This window comes from Diadema setosum, chromosome 7, assembly GCF_964275005.1.
Source record: "Diadema setosum chromosome 7, eeDiaSeto1, whole genome shotgun sequence".
Classification (NCBI taxonomy): Eukaryota; Metazoa; Echinodermata; class Echinoidea; order Diadematoida; family Diadematidae; genus Diadema; species Diadema setosum.
The window spans coordinates 21590540-21609473 of record NC_092691.1 but is presented as its reverse complement, the minus strand read 5'-3'; the positions used below and the strand labels follow the sequence as shown (position 1 = coordinate 21609473).

Sequence of the window (18934 nt, the reverse complement as noted above, 5' to 3'; positions counted from 1 at the left end):
AAATGGTTTGCTTGTGAGCTTAAAACCATGAATATACTTATAGAATAGCAATGAGCATTTTGAAGATACGTAAATATGCCCAATTTTGGAGAGAGGGAGAACAAAATAAAGAATTTCTTAATTATGTGCTATGAGGTCCCTTTCTTTATATAATATGCATGTAAGTGTGTATGTATGTATGTATGTATGTATGTATCTGAAATATTTTTTACTTCGAAGTTCGATGAATGTGACTGTGCTATGCAAAGGTCCGTTAGATGCGTTTCCGTGGCTGAAGATGATTTTTTTCTTTCATCATTGATTTTTTTTAGGCACTCTGTACTTGGACAAGGTCGTGGCAGGGTTTATTAAGAGAAATCTCGATGTCACAAGTGATGACCGTTGTGTGAGATTAAACGTGAACAACCAGAGGGTCGCCATCATCGTATTGTCTGGTCTGGTTTGCTCTGATAATGCACTGACATTCCCTTCTTCTGCCTAGGAGCAGTAAGAGGAGTTTGGATGGGATGAAAATTGCTCCGACCGTGAATTGCCAGTCAATTAGTAAATTATGTTTTGAAGGGACAATGAAAATGCAATGTTTTCAAAGATGTGTATTGTGCTTTTAATACTCAGACAGAGTAAGTAAGTGTAATTATCCAAAGATCTTACCTTTTGTGATTTTGTACTATACGGTGTCTTCTTCTCTTATACAGAAATGAGGGGGTTTTTTCTAGTGTGTATTACAAATCATTTTCTGACTTTTTCAATCTCACTTTTTTGTCAAAAATTTTTTTACCCAAACAGTTTAAGAATCGTCGCTGCGTAACCAGTGAACAGTGCCCCCAAGGATGGAAGCTGTTTAAGCAGAGGTGCACGCTGGAATGTCCCGGCGGTTACATGCCTGATAGGAACAACACTCGTCACTGCCTACCATGCAATGGAACGTGTCCGAAAGGTAGACTCCTGACTGTTTTTTTTTTTTTTCACATTGTAGCCCCTGTTCATAATGTAAATTGTCTACTCAGTAGATAATTTTAAAATCACTAAGTTTGTCACCATGCAACGAAACCAGAGATATTCAGAAGCTGAATCATTATATAAAATCTTTTTGTTTGCATGTCTTCGTTGAATTTTTTTTCAAGATGAAAATAGGCAGCCTTTTTGTATTCATAGTTTTGTGAAATAGCTACACAAAAGCTACATTTTGGCATACTTAAAAAAGAAATGTTTTGTTCTATGGATTCAATTCCTGTGCTTCCCATTTAGTGGCTTTATATGTCAACATGAAGTTATCCATATACAGTATGTCCCCAAAAAAAATTACAACGGGGCCCTCCGCAATGATATCTTTAAAGATAGTGAATCAATCTAAATACAAATTCAGGGTATGAAACTATAACTCATTGCCCACATCTTACAGAAAATTCCATTCGATTTGCTTCAGTGGTCAAAGAGAAATGAGGAATTTTGTAGAGGATGTCGGGAATCTCTTCTGTCCAAATTCTGTCTATCATTCACACACAAGAGCATTGAATTGCTAAAATTGGAAGAATGAGACTCATGACATGCTTTAGAACAATCCACATTTCTCTGTGACCGCTCAACCAAATTGCATGGGGTTTTCTGCAAAATAGAGCTAAGATATTATATTTTAAGGCCCTGAAGTAGCACTTAGACAGGTTGATCTTATTGGGTGCTATCAATTCGAAAATCTGATTGTAATTTTTGGGGCGACTTACTGCAGTATGTCCCCCAAAAAAATTACAATCAGGTTTTCGCATTGATAACGCCCAATATGATTTAATTTCTAAATGCTACTTCAGGGTCTTGAAATATAATATTTTAGCTCTATTTTGCAGAAATCCCCATTCGATTTGATTAAGCGGTCACAGAGAAATATGGATTGTTGTAAAGCATGTCATGAATCGGATTCTTCCGAGTTTAGCATTTTGATGATCTTGTGTGTGAATAATAGATAGAACTTGGACAGAAGAGATTCCCGACATCCTCTACAAAATTCTGTATTTCTCTTTGAACATTGAAGCAAATCGAGTGGGGTTTTTCTGTAAGATGTGGGCAATGAGTTATAGTTTCATACCCTGAATTTGTATTTAGATTGATTCACTATTTTTAAAGATATCATTGCGGAGGCCCCCGTTGTAATTATTTTTGGGACATACTGTACAGTGACAGCATGACCTTGTCTGAGAAAAGATAAGTAGAACTGTCTTCTTCCTTTTTTTTCCCCCCTTTGTAATTTCAAGTTGGGATATGGCAGTGTATTGTTCAGAGAAGATATTCAATGTTCCGAACATTTAGATGCTAGTTATTGACTTTGGGTTTGTCTACGTCATTTTTTTTTTTGTATGGGTGTTTCTTCTTGGTTCTTATTTTTTTATTTTTTATTTTTTTTTTGGGGGGGGGGGAAGGGTGGAGGGATTTACACAAGCAGTACAGAAAAAAAAAAAGTTGGAAACAAAGGTTTGGCTCAGTGGTATTCTCCCCCCCCCCCCCCCCCCACACACACACACACTTTTGTTGTTGTTGTCTCTCTGCTCTCTTCCTAATACTCAATTTACATTCACCATTTCATGTCCAGTTTGCAGAAGCAAGACCATCCAGTCAGTAGAGGATGCTGCGGGCATGAAGGGATGCACCATTGTGAATGGGACACTGACCATCAGCATACATGGAGGAGGTATGTAGCCAATAAAACCAGGGATAATACAGATGCAGTTTGTGCTGAACATTGTGTGTGTGTGTGTGTGTGTGTGTGTGTGTGTGTGTGTGTGTGACACTGTATTCTACCTTGTATGAATGTATTTGAGTGCGTTTTTAATACCCGTTTGTATTTTTTTGTGTTTGTGTGTATGGGTATGTATATGTTAGTGTGTGTGTACGGTTGTGAATATATTTGTGATTAAGTATGTATGCTTGTTTGTATTTGTGTGGTGGGTTCTTTTGGGTGTTTACAAGAGTATTCTTTAACATGTTGAAGAAAAGTCCCGAGTATACTTGGGCAAATGTCTACGGGAAATGCATGTTTTAGCAAAATCAGTCCATCCTCAACGGGTTAAGAGAATTGTAAAAGGAAGAGAAAAAGAGAGATGCACAAAAGTGACGGACCTGCTTGATGTAAGTTGATCTATTAGCCAATTATGAGGTGCAGGACATGGAAGGGACTGACTCCGGCAGAAAGTCTACCTCTGATTTATGCGCGGACGAAGGTAAAGGATAGGCAACTTTTGTTCTTGTTCTTTTTACTGTAACTTTTGTTGTCCTCTCGTGATAATTCCTGTAAAACGAGGAATGCTAGCGTGCATTTTAATATCGCGAATGTCGCGAGAGCCAAGACTCGCGAAATCAAAATGCACGCAAAAGTTCTTGTCTACACTGTAATGATTATGCATTGAATGTTTTTAGTTAATGTAAGAGGCAACTCACGAAAATATCATGCCGCGAAAAAGGCTGTCGGCTCCGATTCGCAAAAATTTCATGCCGTGAAAATATTGTGTTTTAGAGTATGTGGGCCAAAGTCACTTATAAAATCTTGTGGATTTCTCATTGATTATTTGCAATGGGCCACAGGCACTCAAGGATTGCGAGAAGAAGGCATTAGAATAAACAGTGCAGATCCCACAACTTCAATTATTGACATGCCATTGTCTGTGATACTGTAAAACGAGGAATGTTCGCGTGCATTTTAATTTCGCAAATTTCGCGAGCGCCAAGATTCGCGAAATTAAAATGCACACGAAAGTTCTTGTCCACACTTTGTGCATTGAATGCCAGTGGCAGTTCGCGAAAATTTCATGCCGCAAAAAAGGCCGTCAGCTCCAATTCGCGAAAAATTCATGCCGCGATTATATCATGTTTTACAGTATGGACGAAGCTGATAGAACTGTAAGGCTTTATTTGTGACCTACATGTAGTGGTATCTAGTCAGATACAGGAGTAGGCAGTTGAGGTAATGTTAGCTGAAACCCTGAATAATGTAACAAGACTGTATTTTGGGGAGAATTAAGAGGGAATGGGGAGGAGAGAGGAGAGTCTATGAGCTAGAGAAGAGGGTAGTAAGCATGATGTTAAGAGAGGCATAAGGTAGGCCAGAAATAGTATCAGTCATTGCTTATTAGTGGTGTAGAGAGAAGAGACGAGAGGGGGTGGGAGTACCAAAGGGGAAGGCACATATAGAGATCCAAGAGGTACATGTAAACATCGACATCAAGGGACATCGTAAACCATGTGCAAACAGAACGCAGCATGAAATATTTATTTGTCAGTTTGAATATATCATGTCTCCTCAATCTGTGTCATGCCATACCAAAGATTTGAAACTGAATGCATCTTGCTTTGCAGTAGCAATGATTATCATAGAAAAAAAAATAACAGCAAAGACCAATCTGATGCACCTTGAAAATGAATGAACTCTTTAATGTTCGCCAACTTCCAAATATTGCATGACAATGACACTTCATGTTACAGTCATTAGCGAAGCAGCAAAGGCATTTTGTTTGTCCATTCTTCTCCCATCTATTCATATCGACAGCTCTTCCCTGCCCACTTCTTGCAATCTCCTCCACCATGTGTCAGAAGTTGAGATTTTCAAGTCTATATAAATCTTGGGAGCATAGCTAGCCGAACCTTGAATCTGTCGTTAATGAGGAGGCATGTGGTAGGTTCACTGTCCCTTGTTGATCAGTCGCAATTGACAAAACAGCTCGTTAGTCTGTGGCTTCTCTTCAATATTGCTATATTTTGCCGAGACGGGAGCTTTTTTTGTGTCTCTGTTTTTGTCTCAGTCCCCTGCTTCATGGCTGTTTGTACTCGAATGATTCAAAGGCTGGTAAACATCCTGTTTTCGCAATCGGATTGCAGGCGTGTGGCTAATTGCAAGAGAAAGGCCAGGGCTCCATTTCATAGAAGGTTGCTGGCTGTGATGACAACTCTTGTAGCAGTGGCGGATGTCATGGTAATGACACGAATCCCCGCATTCTGATTGGCTGTTGCGACAAGAAGTTGATATCCTCGGTGGGATTGCTGTCCTAACATCTTTTCATGAAGTGAGATCTAGTTAACATACTCATGTGCAGATTGAGGAGATGCAGATATGCGGTAAATGCATCTGTGACTCCAGTGGCGTGACACTTCCGCAGTGTGTGGACACAAATTGTCTAAACAAGATTAGCCATTTCTACAAGCAAAATATTATTTTCAAAGAATGTTATTCAGGGTCCAAATGTGAAATCCCTTGAGAATAATGCTTCTTTGTATCATGTTACAGAAAATTCTAACTGATTAACCCATTGAGGACGGACTGATTTTGCCACAACACGCATTTCCCATAGACACCTGCCCGAGTATACTCAGGACTCATCCTCAATGGGTTAATCGTAAAGAGAAGATAAAAGATAATTACATATACAGGACAGAGAGATTCTTTTAGGATTGTGATCCATCTCTCGTTAGTATTCCTGGATGTAATCTGAGAGAAAAAAAAAAGAAAATAGACATTATAGCTCATATTAATTTATCCCAGTAAGAAAGGTTTTGTGTGTGTTGGGGGGGGGGGGGAGTTGTTTGTTTGTGTACAAAATGGATTTCAGGATCCCATTGTGATTTTGTTAGAGTGGATCACCACAATACATGTATATTGCACAATGTTCTGGAGATTATATACAGCTTGTTTGGTGCCAAGATATCTACTGAAGATGTAGACACACTTATCACTGCTGGATGGGCATTGGGTGAAACACCAAATGTGAATGAGACAAGAAAAGTGGGGCAAAGAGTATACCTTGAGCCTACGTCCAGCTTTAGAATCTGTCACATTGATGTGCCAGGATATCAGAACTTTAAAGGGAATTGCAGACCAGTCTAAAATTGGTCTGAAAAGAAAGAGTGAAACTCTATGAGCACAACAGCGAGGATTTGGTCAAAAGCAGATGAAAATCGGGGAAGTCATAAAATTGAAAAGTTTCACTAATTTTTGCAAAATAGTTTTCAAAAAGTTGATATGAGTATGCAAATAAGTAGACTGATGATGTCATCAAATCACAATTTTTCATTGATCATACACTAAAAACTTACAAAAAATGAAATTTTCTACTATAAGATTGTGCAGCACAATGTTATTCCTGGCCAAATAACTTGAAAATAATAATCAGTCAAATATATTTGGATTAGGGACTGGGGCATAATTGCATCTGAACAAACAAACAAACAAACAAACAAAATTGTGTGCGAACCAGATGGCAAGTTGTGAGGTGATGACATTGTCAATTCACTTACCTCTATATTCATATTGACTGTCCAGGAAGTGTTCTGTGGAAATGAGAGAAACTTCGGACTTCCATAACGTCCTTCAATATTCGTCCATTTAAAAAAAAAAAACACAATTCACTGTTGTGCTTGTAGAAATTTTACTCCTTCATATCATCAGACTAACTTTTAACCGATCTTGAATTCCACAGTAAGGAAGGACTTGCACAGGGGTTAAGAGGAATGCATTGTGTCTCTGTTTTGCTCAGAGCAACACAACCTCACTTCTCCCTCATACCAGCCGTAACAATGTAGAATCACTTCCCCCCTCCCCTGATCATGATTGCAGCAGCTTTAGGTGGAAATCCTTGCAGCCATTATATCATTTATCCATCGCTCCTGAAATTCATTCGCATTATCAGTACAGTACTGATCTTCCAGCAAAACTTCAGGCAGTACTGTAATGCCTTAAAAGTATAAAAAGATAGAACCACAGACTGATTAGAATTCCTATACAAGAAGTACTTGAAAATGCTTCTTCTTCAGAATGAAGGTTTTATGTGGTTCCCATGACATTTGGATGGTCATCAATTTCCAATTTCAATTGTGTTTGCACCAAGCTCTCGCTAAGCCCATACAAACATACCATGTATCACAATACTGTCATACAGTATAATTGCTAACCCTGAAAGAACACAAAAGGAATCATATCAGTAATGACTATTCACCCTCCCCCCCCCAAAAAAAAAAAAAAAAAAAAAGAAAAAAGAAGAAAAATAACTAAGTAAATGGGAAAAAATAAAAGAAGCACTCTCTGGGTATGATACTTCCAACAAAACATCACAAAAAATATCTTATTTAGATACTTAGAAGCCATATGAGATTGGAAAGACATGGATTTGTACATGAAGAAGAAAACTGCCTCTCTCAAGCCTAGACTCAGGAGCACTCCAGATTATAGAAGAGGTCTAAAGACTGTGAAAATGGGCACCAACATTTAGAGTGCTCCGGAAGTGGAATGCGATGCGCACTGTGCATATAGTTTGTATGAAGTTCCCGCACACTTGAAGGTCACCATGACAGTTATGTATGCCCCCCTCAGCCACTCCGCGTGTAGTGATTCTCTGTATGAACAGGCCCAGAGGGGCATAAAATTGAGGCGCTTCAGGAGAGCTCCTGGGCCCGACTTTGGGTATGAATGGCGTACACCACTACGGTTTGATGGTCGGGGTTTCTCCCCCAATCCTCTCCCGTTTTATCGAGGACAAAGTCTCGAGTGCTGGCAAGTGGCAGCTAATGTTGGGATTGGTGTGGTTATGATATGTACAGGTTATATGCCTACAGCGTACAGCCAATTGTGACAGATTCAATCCTAGCTGAGGTCAACCCTCCCGAGATCGGTTAATCTGGTTGGATCAGGATTGAGCGCGGTTGGCAGTGAAGAGTGTGTGCAAGTGCGCAGCCATTCTCTCCCTCTTTCGTTCTCTCTCTCTTCTTTCTCCTACTCTTTCTCTCTCTCCTCCTTTCTCTCCATCCCTCCATCTCTCTCTCTCTCATAATGTGTGCCTGTGATGACATCTATAAAGCTTGTCCAACCCTACAGATCAGGGTTCATACACAGGGCTGATAGCTTGTATGTTGTTACGATATTTAGGACTTGGGGGAGGGGGGGGGGTCCGAATTTTTTTTAATGTTGTTTTTGGTTTCTTTTTTTACACCGAATTTTTTTTTTTTTTTGGGGGGGGGGAATTTGTTGAAACACGCTTGCTTAATGTGAGCAATTTTCCCATGTCTGAACCAAAATATATTTTCCTTTTTTTGTGTGTGTGTGCTTTCAAACCATATAAATGAATACTGATTATCAGTATAGATTTGGTCTGCAGAGATTAGCAGCAGCCCAATATTTGTGTTATGATATTTGAAATCATAGAAAAAAACTGAATTCAAGATTACTTTTGGAGAGAAATTTGTAAATGGGCTTAGTATAACACAAAGAGGGAATGAGACTTCTCGTACATAGGCAATGGAAGTTGTGATGCAGCAGCCTGGAAGGCAGCATACAGTGTTCTTTCCCCCTCACCTCTGGCTCGCTTGACTCCTCGTGACCCAGCTAGGGCGGTTGATGAGTTTAGCGCATGTTCGGAAAGGCCCAGTGGATGGAACCGGGTGGGACCGCACGGATAACTCCACCTTTCCAAGCTGGGGAGAAACGGGAGGGGAACCCAAGGTCAGGGATGCTGTCTGCTTCCACTGCGGAAAAGGAGAAAATCACTCCTGACGTACTAAAAAACTACCTTTGCAGCCTGTTAGCTCCATCAGATGTATTGGGCCTACATACAGTCAGAAAAAAAAGAAAAGATTTAAATGTCTTGCTTAAAAAATGGTTTAGTGGAAGACATAGCGGGAAATCATGAAAGATGCAAACTTGCATCATCAACATGACTAAGATAGTGGATATAGCAATCAAGTGACAAATCAATGCTAAGACATAGTGCCAAGAACAGAAAGAAGATTGCTACTACTTGTAAGTCAGACAGTTATGAAGCTGTAATCTTCATCATTTGGTTCAGTTCCTATTTCATTTACTGTTGGCTAGCTACTGCCTTATCATTATTCCTGATTCTACATCCCATTGTAATGTTGTGCACTGTCTTCATGTTGGCTAATGAGCCCTCTTCCCTTTGCGGTAGTTCCAAGAAAAACACAGACTAGTTACCTATGGTGTACTTCTCATCAGTGAAAGAAGAAGAATTTACAAATCTAACCCAGGGTCTAATTTTTCACAAATCGGGACTTCCCGACAATTTTGCAAGTGATTAAATTTGTGATTGTGGAGTACGCACTACTGAATGGAAAAATGTAGGCCTATGCGCCCACATGACATTCATGTTGGGATCAGAGTTCATGTTTTTGCCATGTTTTTGAATTTACAAATAGCATCTGACTTGCAAAATTCACAAAAATAAAAACTTTGTGAAATATTCGGCGTGTGCTATACATGATACAGATCACAGTGTTCACTCTTATGCTTGGCCATTTGTAAATCTCCAACGTAGAGAGAGAGAAATCAGATTATATTCATTTGTTCTCCAGTTTTCTTTAGAGACTAATATAATATTCACATTGTATTAAACACAACTAAATGAAAGGTGACAATGTTTCAATACTGTCATGAACATTGAATATGAAAAGTATTGTATCCTTTTCATTTGCCTATTTTTTCATTTTTTTTTCATTAGAATTCTAGCTTCCTGTATAAACTAATGATTGTAATTAGCTACCATGAGAGAAAATAGAGCAAACTGCCTTATGTACACTGTAGTTATGTATGAAAAGAAAAAAAGAAGAAAAAAGATTATCACTGTATGTTTATGGTATACTAATAGCAGTCCATGTACAGAGTAGTTTGCACAGATTCTGTACTGCTCTGGTGTTGCAATTAGGTTTCTGGACTGATTGACAGGGGAAACAGTGCGGACGCATGACAAAGTAGAGTGCATTTGTAGCTCAGCAACAGTGGGGCAAATATGCAGTTGTTTGTCCAAATGATGACCTTTTAATACCCACGTAGCAAGTCCAGGTTTGGCGTACCTCAGGTGCAAATGAACTCTTCGAGTTGCAGAGTGCCGTGAGGGGTTGCCAGAGTGCACAATTTGCTGCCGTACTCCACGCCAATTTGTTTTGCAGTCCTGGATGCTGCGGCCTAACGACATCCAGTGGCATAGGGCCTGTCAGTCTTCGTATTCGGTGAATGGGATGGCTTGTGTGTATACATGTGTGTGTGTGTGTGTGAGTGTTTGTGTGTGTGTGTGTGTGTGTAGGAGAGGCGCTGATGGAAAGAAGGGCCTGACATTTCCATTTTCTGAGAAGTGGGAAGTGAAAATGGCTCTTTTCCATACTAATTGCTAAAAGCTTTATTAATCCTCTCTCTTAGAGCATATATTGATGAGAGAAAATTGACAACAACATCCATGAAATTAACAAAGAGGTTTGATGTGCACATTACTAGGCCAATTAATGACTTTCTATGGGAAACCATAATCCTACCAACTATTATTTTGAAATATTTTATTGGAATTCATTTCCCTTTAAATTGCATACATAGTTCCAGTGGTTGAAAGGCATCTCTAGTCTAGAGAGAAAATTTTCTCTTGAACTACTTTATGATATTGCATGAGTAATTGAACAGTACAGAATATTGCTGAAGCCTGGAAAACAGAAGAAAGTACTCAGTGTGGGGAAAAAAAAATTGCATACTTTGTGTGCTAGACAAATTACCGTATGGATTCATTTTTATGCTATATATAGAACTCAAATGCACAGTTTATTCAGTTCTGTTATTTTGCATATTATCACCTTTATTGAAATTTATCAATTTTAGTAAGCTATTGGGATTGTTGAAAAATTTGTGTCATGCTCACACCTCTTACAGGTTATTTTGAACCAACATCATTCTTAAGAAAAAAATCCCACCAATTTCTCTCTAGGGATGCTAACTTAAAATTTTGGTATGAAGTGTTTTTCTGATGCCAAATGTCATCTTTCAGCTGATGTCCTCTTTTCTGCGTGGTGTGAAGTAAGTGCAAGTTTGCTCTTTGCACATTATTGAAGACAGAGCGTCCTTCATCTTCTCTTGGTGGTATCTGGGTCTTTAAAGGGAAACACTACCACATGTTCACATTGACATTGGTGAAGGGAATGAAAAAAAAAAATCTGAACTACCAGAACATTTGAAATTTTCATTAAAAATTGAACAAAAGGGCTTTGGGTTATTATGATTTCATGTGTAATTCTCCAGCAAACAGTTTCATCTGTCAGAACCTCATTAGTTGTAAATGAGTGTGGGTGATGATAACATGGCTTCACAAGTCTCCAGGTGACTTAATGCTTATTTTTTTTTTTTTTCAGACTAGTCCTTTCAGGCAAACGTATTTGCATGTCTAGAGAAGCACTCTGAGAGCACAGACCTCCACCAAGCAGCTCATTTCCACCACTGATCTTGTTTCCCATATGAGATCAGTGATCTCCACCCAAACGCATGCTGAAAATCGCCCGATTTCCCAGTATGCCTTTTGTTGCATCATCAACTTTGAGCTGCGCAGCACGCCTTGCACTAGCAGAAACTAAAGCATGCACTTTAGTTCACGTATGTAAACCTCAAAAAAAAAAAAAAAAATGTGCAGCTTGAACTACCAAGTTCATTGACCTTACCTGCGAAAATATCGAAAATTCTTCATAAAATCCATAAAAATCCGCGATCACTACCAAAATATAATCATCTTTTCCATGCATTCATGAAATCAGATGATTTTCTTTAAACCTAAACCTTTTGTCCAATCACGCGACTTGCTGTGATACAGGTCTACTCTAAGTGGAATGGTGCGTCAAGTATGTGTGTGTGTGTGTGTGTGTGTGTGTGTGTGTGTGTATACATGTATGTGCATGCGTGCATTCATCCGAAGGTTGTAGGAAATTAACGAACTATGAAAGTGGGCACAGGACCCCTTACAGCAAAGTTGCTGATAATGTATGTGTGAAGGTGGAAATTGAGAAAGAGTAAGGTCTGTGGGTGGAACATGACACATGGTTTACATTTTGCTCAGACTGGTACCCCTTGGCTTTCTTGGTCTGGCTGCTGAGGAATGTCGATCACAACCCAGAAAACAAGGTCACCTTTAAAAGCCCTGTGTATTAATTTTGGAAAACCAATCCCAAAATGACATTATACTGCAAAATTCCCAATTTAATTAACACTTGTCTCCATGAACATATCGTATGACATGCATGTGAAGGTAGAGTTTCTGTAGTCTCCCCTTCAGACCCACAATTAACCCTTTTCACACAAGACTGAAATTATTGCATGAATTTCTCTAGTGCCAGAAATGCATAAATTTTCCAAACCACTAAAATATTAATTTCACAAGTACGAAGTATAAGAGCAATTCATACGCGACATGAGCAGGCAGTAGCTGCACTTAGCTGCATAGCCTACTGCACTGTGCACCACTGAACTCTACTATGGAAGGGGCACTGCACGCAATACGTGCTGAATGGCTACTGAGTTTGGCGTGCAAGAGTTGAAGCCACCGGCAGCCATTTTAAGACTCCCATTTCCACCCTTCCTATTCTCTCATTCTCTCCAACCCAAAAGAACGCATGCAGTGCGCTGCATGCGTTTTTCTCTACTCTGGTCTATACCACGTTAACAGTAGTGAGAGGGGCCTGCATGCTCAGTCGCTTCTTGGGAGTCTCAAAATGGCAAAGACCAGCTTCAATGCACTGCACGTTTCATCCATTCCATAACAGAGTTCAGTGCTGTGCACATGCACACCTATTAGCTGAGCACATGCAAGCAGTGTGATATTCACGTTCCCAATAATGAATTCAACCACCAGCGAAATTGTCTCACAACTCTGGATTCATGAAATATTATGTCCACAAATTATTTGGCATCTATAGTATTCAACATGTCCAGCTGTGTACTGTAATAATAATAATATCCTGAATAATGAAATAGTACGGGCAGAGGGTCTGGAAGCCAGACTAAAATTGGCCACGCATTTGGCCCCGGTTTGCGTTTACAGTGAGAAAAGGCCGGGCTCGGCCACGGCTCGACCGCGGCTGAGACCACCTCCAGAGCGTGGCCAAATGCGCTGCCAATTTTTGCCCCACAATGGCCTTTTGCGCGTTTACACTGAAATTAAGGCGGGCTCGGCCGCGGCCCAGCCGCGGCCCAGCCCCGCACTGTAAACGGGGTCCTACTAAACAGTTAAAGGAATCAATGTACTTTCATACATCAAAGTCAGCAAAGAATACAAAGCTTTCTTAACCCATTGAGGATGAGTCCCAAGTATACTCGGACAAGTATGGGAAGCAGACGTTGTCAACAGGTTAAGAATTGCAAACCTGTATGACAACATTATTGTAACTAAATAGAGTAATAACGGTGCAGTTTTTGAGAAGAAACAGAAATAATAATTGTATAAGTATTCAGAACTAATGGCAGAAAGAATAACTGCTGGTAATTGACTGTTTTGATTCATGAACACTATTGTTTAGAAATAGCATCAAGATAAATATGTATTATCACTCCTGATGTAGATTCATGACTGTGTGTAACTAGATGAAATATGACCAAGATGTGAAACAAGTCGAGATGTAACACTTTAATAATACACTTAGGAATGTCAGTGGGTGGATGTAAGGATAATATGTTCTGACATATCTGTGTCTTTAGATTATTGCTTCTGAAGGTGATATTCCTGGCCACAACTTGTTCCATTATGCTAGATTGCTAGTCACATATCATTTCAGCACTGAAGAAGTTTGCTCTGAACATTGCTTTTGCACAACATGGAACTGGAAGACTCGTGACCACAAATTTAAACTCCATCCATGTACATTACATATAATAGCAAATATTTGAAATGTTGTTGCGATGACGACATAAATGAGCGGCATGTTTTGTAACCAGCGTTGGTCTTCACTTGTCAGAAGGAGTTGGAAGAAGGAGAAAAACAAGCAAAGCAAGAAGGAAAAAAGGGGGAGAAGAAAAGACAACAAACAGAAACCCCTCCTGAACTCCCTTGTGTAGGTGGATTAGGGGGAGCCCTGGAAATGCCGGATCAATCACATGAATTGATCCGGCCGAAAACATTGCCTGGGCAGGCCTCGGCCCCGGCACTGGAGGAAATTTGTCATAAATAGTTGACTTTTGACCCCCGACACAAATTCTCTGAGAGGTACCCAATCCCCAGAGTGAAGGGTCTCGGCTCTCACACGATATGATACGGCGCGGAGACGCACCCCTCTCTCGTGGGGAGGATGAAATCGTGTCTTTACTCGTGTAACTGCTTTCCGTGCAAGAATGCTTGAAGTGCGGTGCATGTGGGATGGAAGTGACTGGGCTTTGTGGCACCTCAAGACATCTCCGGGGCTGGGCGAGACCATCATGTGTAGCTTGCTTGATGGGTCTCATTTAGTCTTGGAGAACTTCACATCAGACTTGATAGCTTGTAGTGCCGGTGTCACGAAACTACCAACCACTGAGATATGTGCATGTCAATGGAAATAGGTCATCCCAAATTTTCTCACAATCTAGAGGATGACAATAGCAAATCAGCTGATTCAAGAACTACATTTTATTCTGAATCAGTGGTGGAAATAAAAATTTCTGAAACATGAGTTCCCCTCCTCCTTTAATTCTGTAAAAAATGATAGTGTATATGATAAGAATTCTCAGGAATCCAGAATGAGCTAGAAATATTCTTGATCTGTGTATCCACGTCCAGCAGAATTTGAGAGATCATTTTCAGATAAACAAGAATTTAGCATCATTTTGTCTATTGGCAGCTATATGAAATGTATCAATTGATTTCTTCATTTCTTGCTTCCGTTAACCCTAATGGTGATACATGTATTACCCAGTTCCTGCAATTATAAAGTGAGCATTTTTAAGCTGATCCCTACAAGATTAGGGGAAAAAAATACATAAGACTTTGTTGAGGACCCTCAGGTTCCAGCAGGCAGAGGGCTCGAATAACACTCAGTATGTTCATTCAAATTCATGGCGAAATTCTGTAGTATTTGCCCTTGTAATTTGTGATATGAATGCAGGTACACCAAGAAATATATTGCGAAGTACTGTGGAATTTAGGATGGTAATTCAAACATTGCATAAAATTCATATGCAAAATTTGAGTGTGACTCATGTCACAAACTACCACCAATTGTACAGTGGTATATCTCTTGTATGACCTGACACAATTCCCATCTTATTCCCTTACCAGATATGGTTAGTGCTGACCTTGGAGAGGTTAGGCCACAAGTACCATCATATTTCATGAATGAGAATGGTAGCAAGTGACTTATCATGGTATAGTATTGCCTTGGTATTTCGCTAGTGAGAATGGTACAAACAAATTACTGTGGTATTTAATCACATAGTAGTTCAAATGTAAATGCACCTCTTCTGAACAATGTTGAACATGAAAGACTTGTTCTAGCGATAATCCGTGGCATTTACATATACCAAAGCCAATGGCCAATCAGCCCTCAGAGCTGTTGCCAGCTTCTATTCTTGTTTCATGCAACAGGGCCTAGCCGATCCCAATCAGTGCGTCAGAGGTATGACAATAGTCACATATGAACACCCTAAGGACAAACAGCTGCATTTGATTAATGTGGCTGACTTCAGGCAATCTCATTGGTTTCATTTGCTTATTTGTATTTATATTCTCCTTGTACCCTCTTTTGATTTTATAATGTGATTCAGAAATTAAAGCAAACATTCCAAAAGATATCCCTACCTATCTCTCTTTTTTGTTAAATTCTTGCTTTTTAACCATTATCATTCTTGTTTCCTGCACCTGGATATCTTTCTCCCAATTATTTTTCTCCTTTCATATTCCCATCTCGGCGTCCAGTCTCACTTTTTTTTAAAGGGCAGAATCAGCATTTTGGGGGAGTTTTCATAGATTTTTTTCACATGGGTTTAGAAACATAATTGCAATGCTGAATTACAATTAGAATTATTGTCTGTACATGCAACCAAGGAAGGTTTGGCGGATTCTGAGGTTTTGATTTTGAGAGCTGAGGAGAAGAGGTGTGGCTTCTTTCCAAGTTCCAATCAATCACTCTTGAGTGGTAAGGAAAGCAGAACTTTTCTGCGAAGTGGTTGAAAGGTCACTATAGCAAGCTGTGCCTCCCCCCCCCCCCAAAAAAAAAAAAAAAATGATTTGGAGGTCAATCTGTATACAGGACTGTTTCGTTCTATAATTCTTGAGAATTGTCAGTGGAAAATCCCTCAGGACCGTCACATTTTGAATTATGATTCAATCACTCTCCCCGCGGTTCCAGTTTGCATATGCACAGCCAAAATCCATCATTTGAATTATGATTCTAGGGATGCATATAATCACTGGAATCATGATGATTGCTCACTCTTGGTATGTGTGAAAATGACCTTAGTCTGTTTTTCATCTTAGTCATCTCTGCTATTTCACTGGGATAGAGAGTGTAATCTTGAGTTTTCCTTTAAAGGGATCGTATAGTTTTGGTTGAGACCTAATTTCAGGTTTCCAATATTTTTTTGGTGAGATAATGAGAAACCTCTTATGAAATATGAAAGAGTATGTAATTCTATGAGGAATTCAACGTTTAGTTGATGAAAATGGGTTTCGAAATGGCTGAGATATCCAAAAAAGAGCGATTCTAATACCCCTTTCATAAACTCATCCTCCTATTATCCGCATAAGAATAATGCGGACAATTCAATAAAAAATGCGTTCACAAACTCTGAAAATAATCCGCATTATTTTTACGAGCGCCCGTACTGAAAAGGGCGGATAATCGTCATGGTGACTACACATGTCCCTCCTGCGGGAAAGACAGGTGACGTTTGACCGCACCCCGGCAATTATCCGCATTATTTGGGTTTGCGTTCATAAACTCAAAATCTGGTCGCGATGCTGCTATTATGCGGATAATAGAAGGGTCGAAATAATGCGCATTATTCTTTCCCCGCTCCGATTTTACGACCAAATGTTGCGGATATTATCCGCATTATTGAGTTTATGAAAGGGGTATTAGAAAGTGTGGGACCCACACTTTGTTACGGTCGCTTTGTTTTACTTTGTTTTTGGATGTTTCAGTCATTCCAAACCAGATTTTCATCAAATAAACTTTGAATTCCTCTTAAAATGGTAGGCTTTGTACTATGCTTTCTTGGTATCTCGCAAAAAGTTACAAGCCCAATTCTCATCTCCACCAATACTGTACCATCCCTTTGAATAAATGTACTTCTGACATTTTCTGTAGACACTCAAGCAGCTTGAGACATGAATGTTTTTTAATTATGGCAGTGGTTGGAAACACATTTGTTATGTTCCCATTCAATGTCAGGTTCAAAAGGAATTGCTCGTTTCTCACCAAGATACTGCCGCATGCAGCGGTGTAGAGAGAAGTCAAGATGTACATGGATGGCATGGCACCTCAAGTGATAGCCAAGTTCAGAGTGCATTGGCGAAGGAGATAAATATTGCATTCATCATCTAAATTTGACATGTTCGGAAGGCATAAGCCACTGTCCTCCATCATCCTGTACCCCCTCACCTTCCAACCTAGTCTCTGTAACCTGCCACTTAGGAGACAAAATAAATGACGACTGCGTGTCTGCAAGTCTCGTGTGCGGAGGCGTGGCATCGAATCCTTCAATAAGAGACCATTGAAGGCCCCCTAATGAAGTCAGAAAAGAAGGAGTCATTTGTGTATTCAGAAGTGACATAGATATGACAGGAAGGAAAGAGACACATATTTCATGTTCTCACAAAATGTTTCAGCTGCCTTGCTAGCACCCAAGGGGGGGGGGGGGGGGGGGCGGCGTGGACTTCTTTTGCCAATCGCTTGTCGCCCCAGGGCCAGACTGTTGAAATTCATCATGCCGAATGATTATGACCTTGACTTTGTATCCTTTTGGCAGTAACTTCACTTGAAGTGTGTGTCAGGACGTCCTGCCCTAGGCTGGAACTGTATCCCTCTTTGTTAAATTCAAGTACAAATGTCCTCTCGAAAAGGGGGTATTTTTTAAATTCTCCCTCAAAGATGAAGGCCAGCCATGTTATCATTATTGTTACTTTTTCAAAGATAAAAACTTTAATGGTTAAAGTAATGTCTTGCTTTTTACATGTAGTTGATGTCATGCACGTTTTAATTCACAGGGGTTGAAGTAACTGACTAAGTATGACAGGAGCACATCAATGACATGATGGAATATAAATCTTGCCCACGTCAAAGCATATTCCTGCACAGAAAATTATTTTGCGGCATGAAATTTTGGCGAATTGCCACTTGCATTCAATGCATTTTTGTGTAGACAGGAACTTTTGCATGCATTTCAATTTTGCAATTCTTGGCTCGCGATATCAAAGTACATGCATATATTCGTGGTTGTACAGTGTTCAGTCGTAGTAGTTGAACTTGAAGTGTAGATTTAACTATAGTTTTGAAGGTGCTAATCAGTAGGTGACTAACCAGTCTCAGGTTAGGTATTAAAGTGGCAGGCTGTTCAGAGCCAGTCACACTTCAGTACACAAATGAGGACCTCAGTAGCCTGCTAGTGCTGGCGCGAAGGAGATTGATATTGTGTGACAGGGGAGGTGGCGTGCTTCGTCTAAACAAAAGCAACCTTGCCATGGCAAACATTCCTGAGGTTACAATTGCATGTAGGAAAATTCAGAGAAGTCAGGTATGTTTCTCTGGAGGAAAAACATTCACTCTTTGATCAAAACATTTTCCTTGGCAGTCCACAAATAATATGCCAAGAGAGGCGAGGCTCTGGACCCCTGGAGGCTGTCAGAAGGGAAGGTTTGAGAGAAGGGAGGGGGTCCAGCTAAAAGTAAGCTGCCAAAAGTATAGTTAGGTGTGTTGTCTTGTCCTCTGGAGTGAGATCTGGCCCTGGGCTACATAGGGGAGTGGGTGTTAGAAGAGAAAGTTAAAGGTAGGAAGGGGATCCAGCTAAGGAATATGCAAAGGCAGTGGTCTAGACCTAGTCATGTGTTTCGGGAAAGTTCTATGGAACTTTTAAAGTGCAGCAAGAGGGTGACCTGCTCAAACTGGTTCTGGGAAAGAAGGCAAGAGGAAAACTGGTTTAAACTCACTATCAAAGGCACAAAGTTGTGTTTCAAACAAAGTT

The 18934-nt window shown here is 40.0% G+C and overlaps 1 protein-coding gene across 1 annotated transcript in view; it reads left to right on the top strand.

The window, feature by feature from the left end:
- The window catches only part of LOC140230439 (insulin-like peptide receptor), a 174853-nt gene that overhangs the window by 116412 nt on the left and 39507 nt on the right, over nt 1–18934 (top strand). Inside the window, exons 4-5 of the mRNA XM_072310593.1 lie at nt 787–937; nt 2582–2680. Coding sequence (XP_072166694.1) covers nt 787–937; nt 2582–2680 — 250 coding nt within the window. The remainder of the gene's footprint in view (nt 1–786; nt 938–2581; nt 2681–18934) is intronic.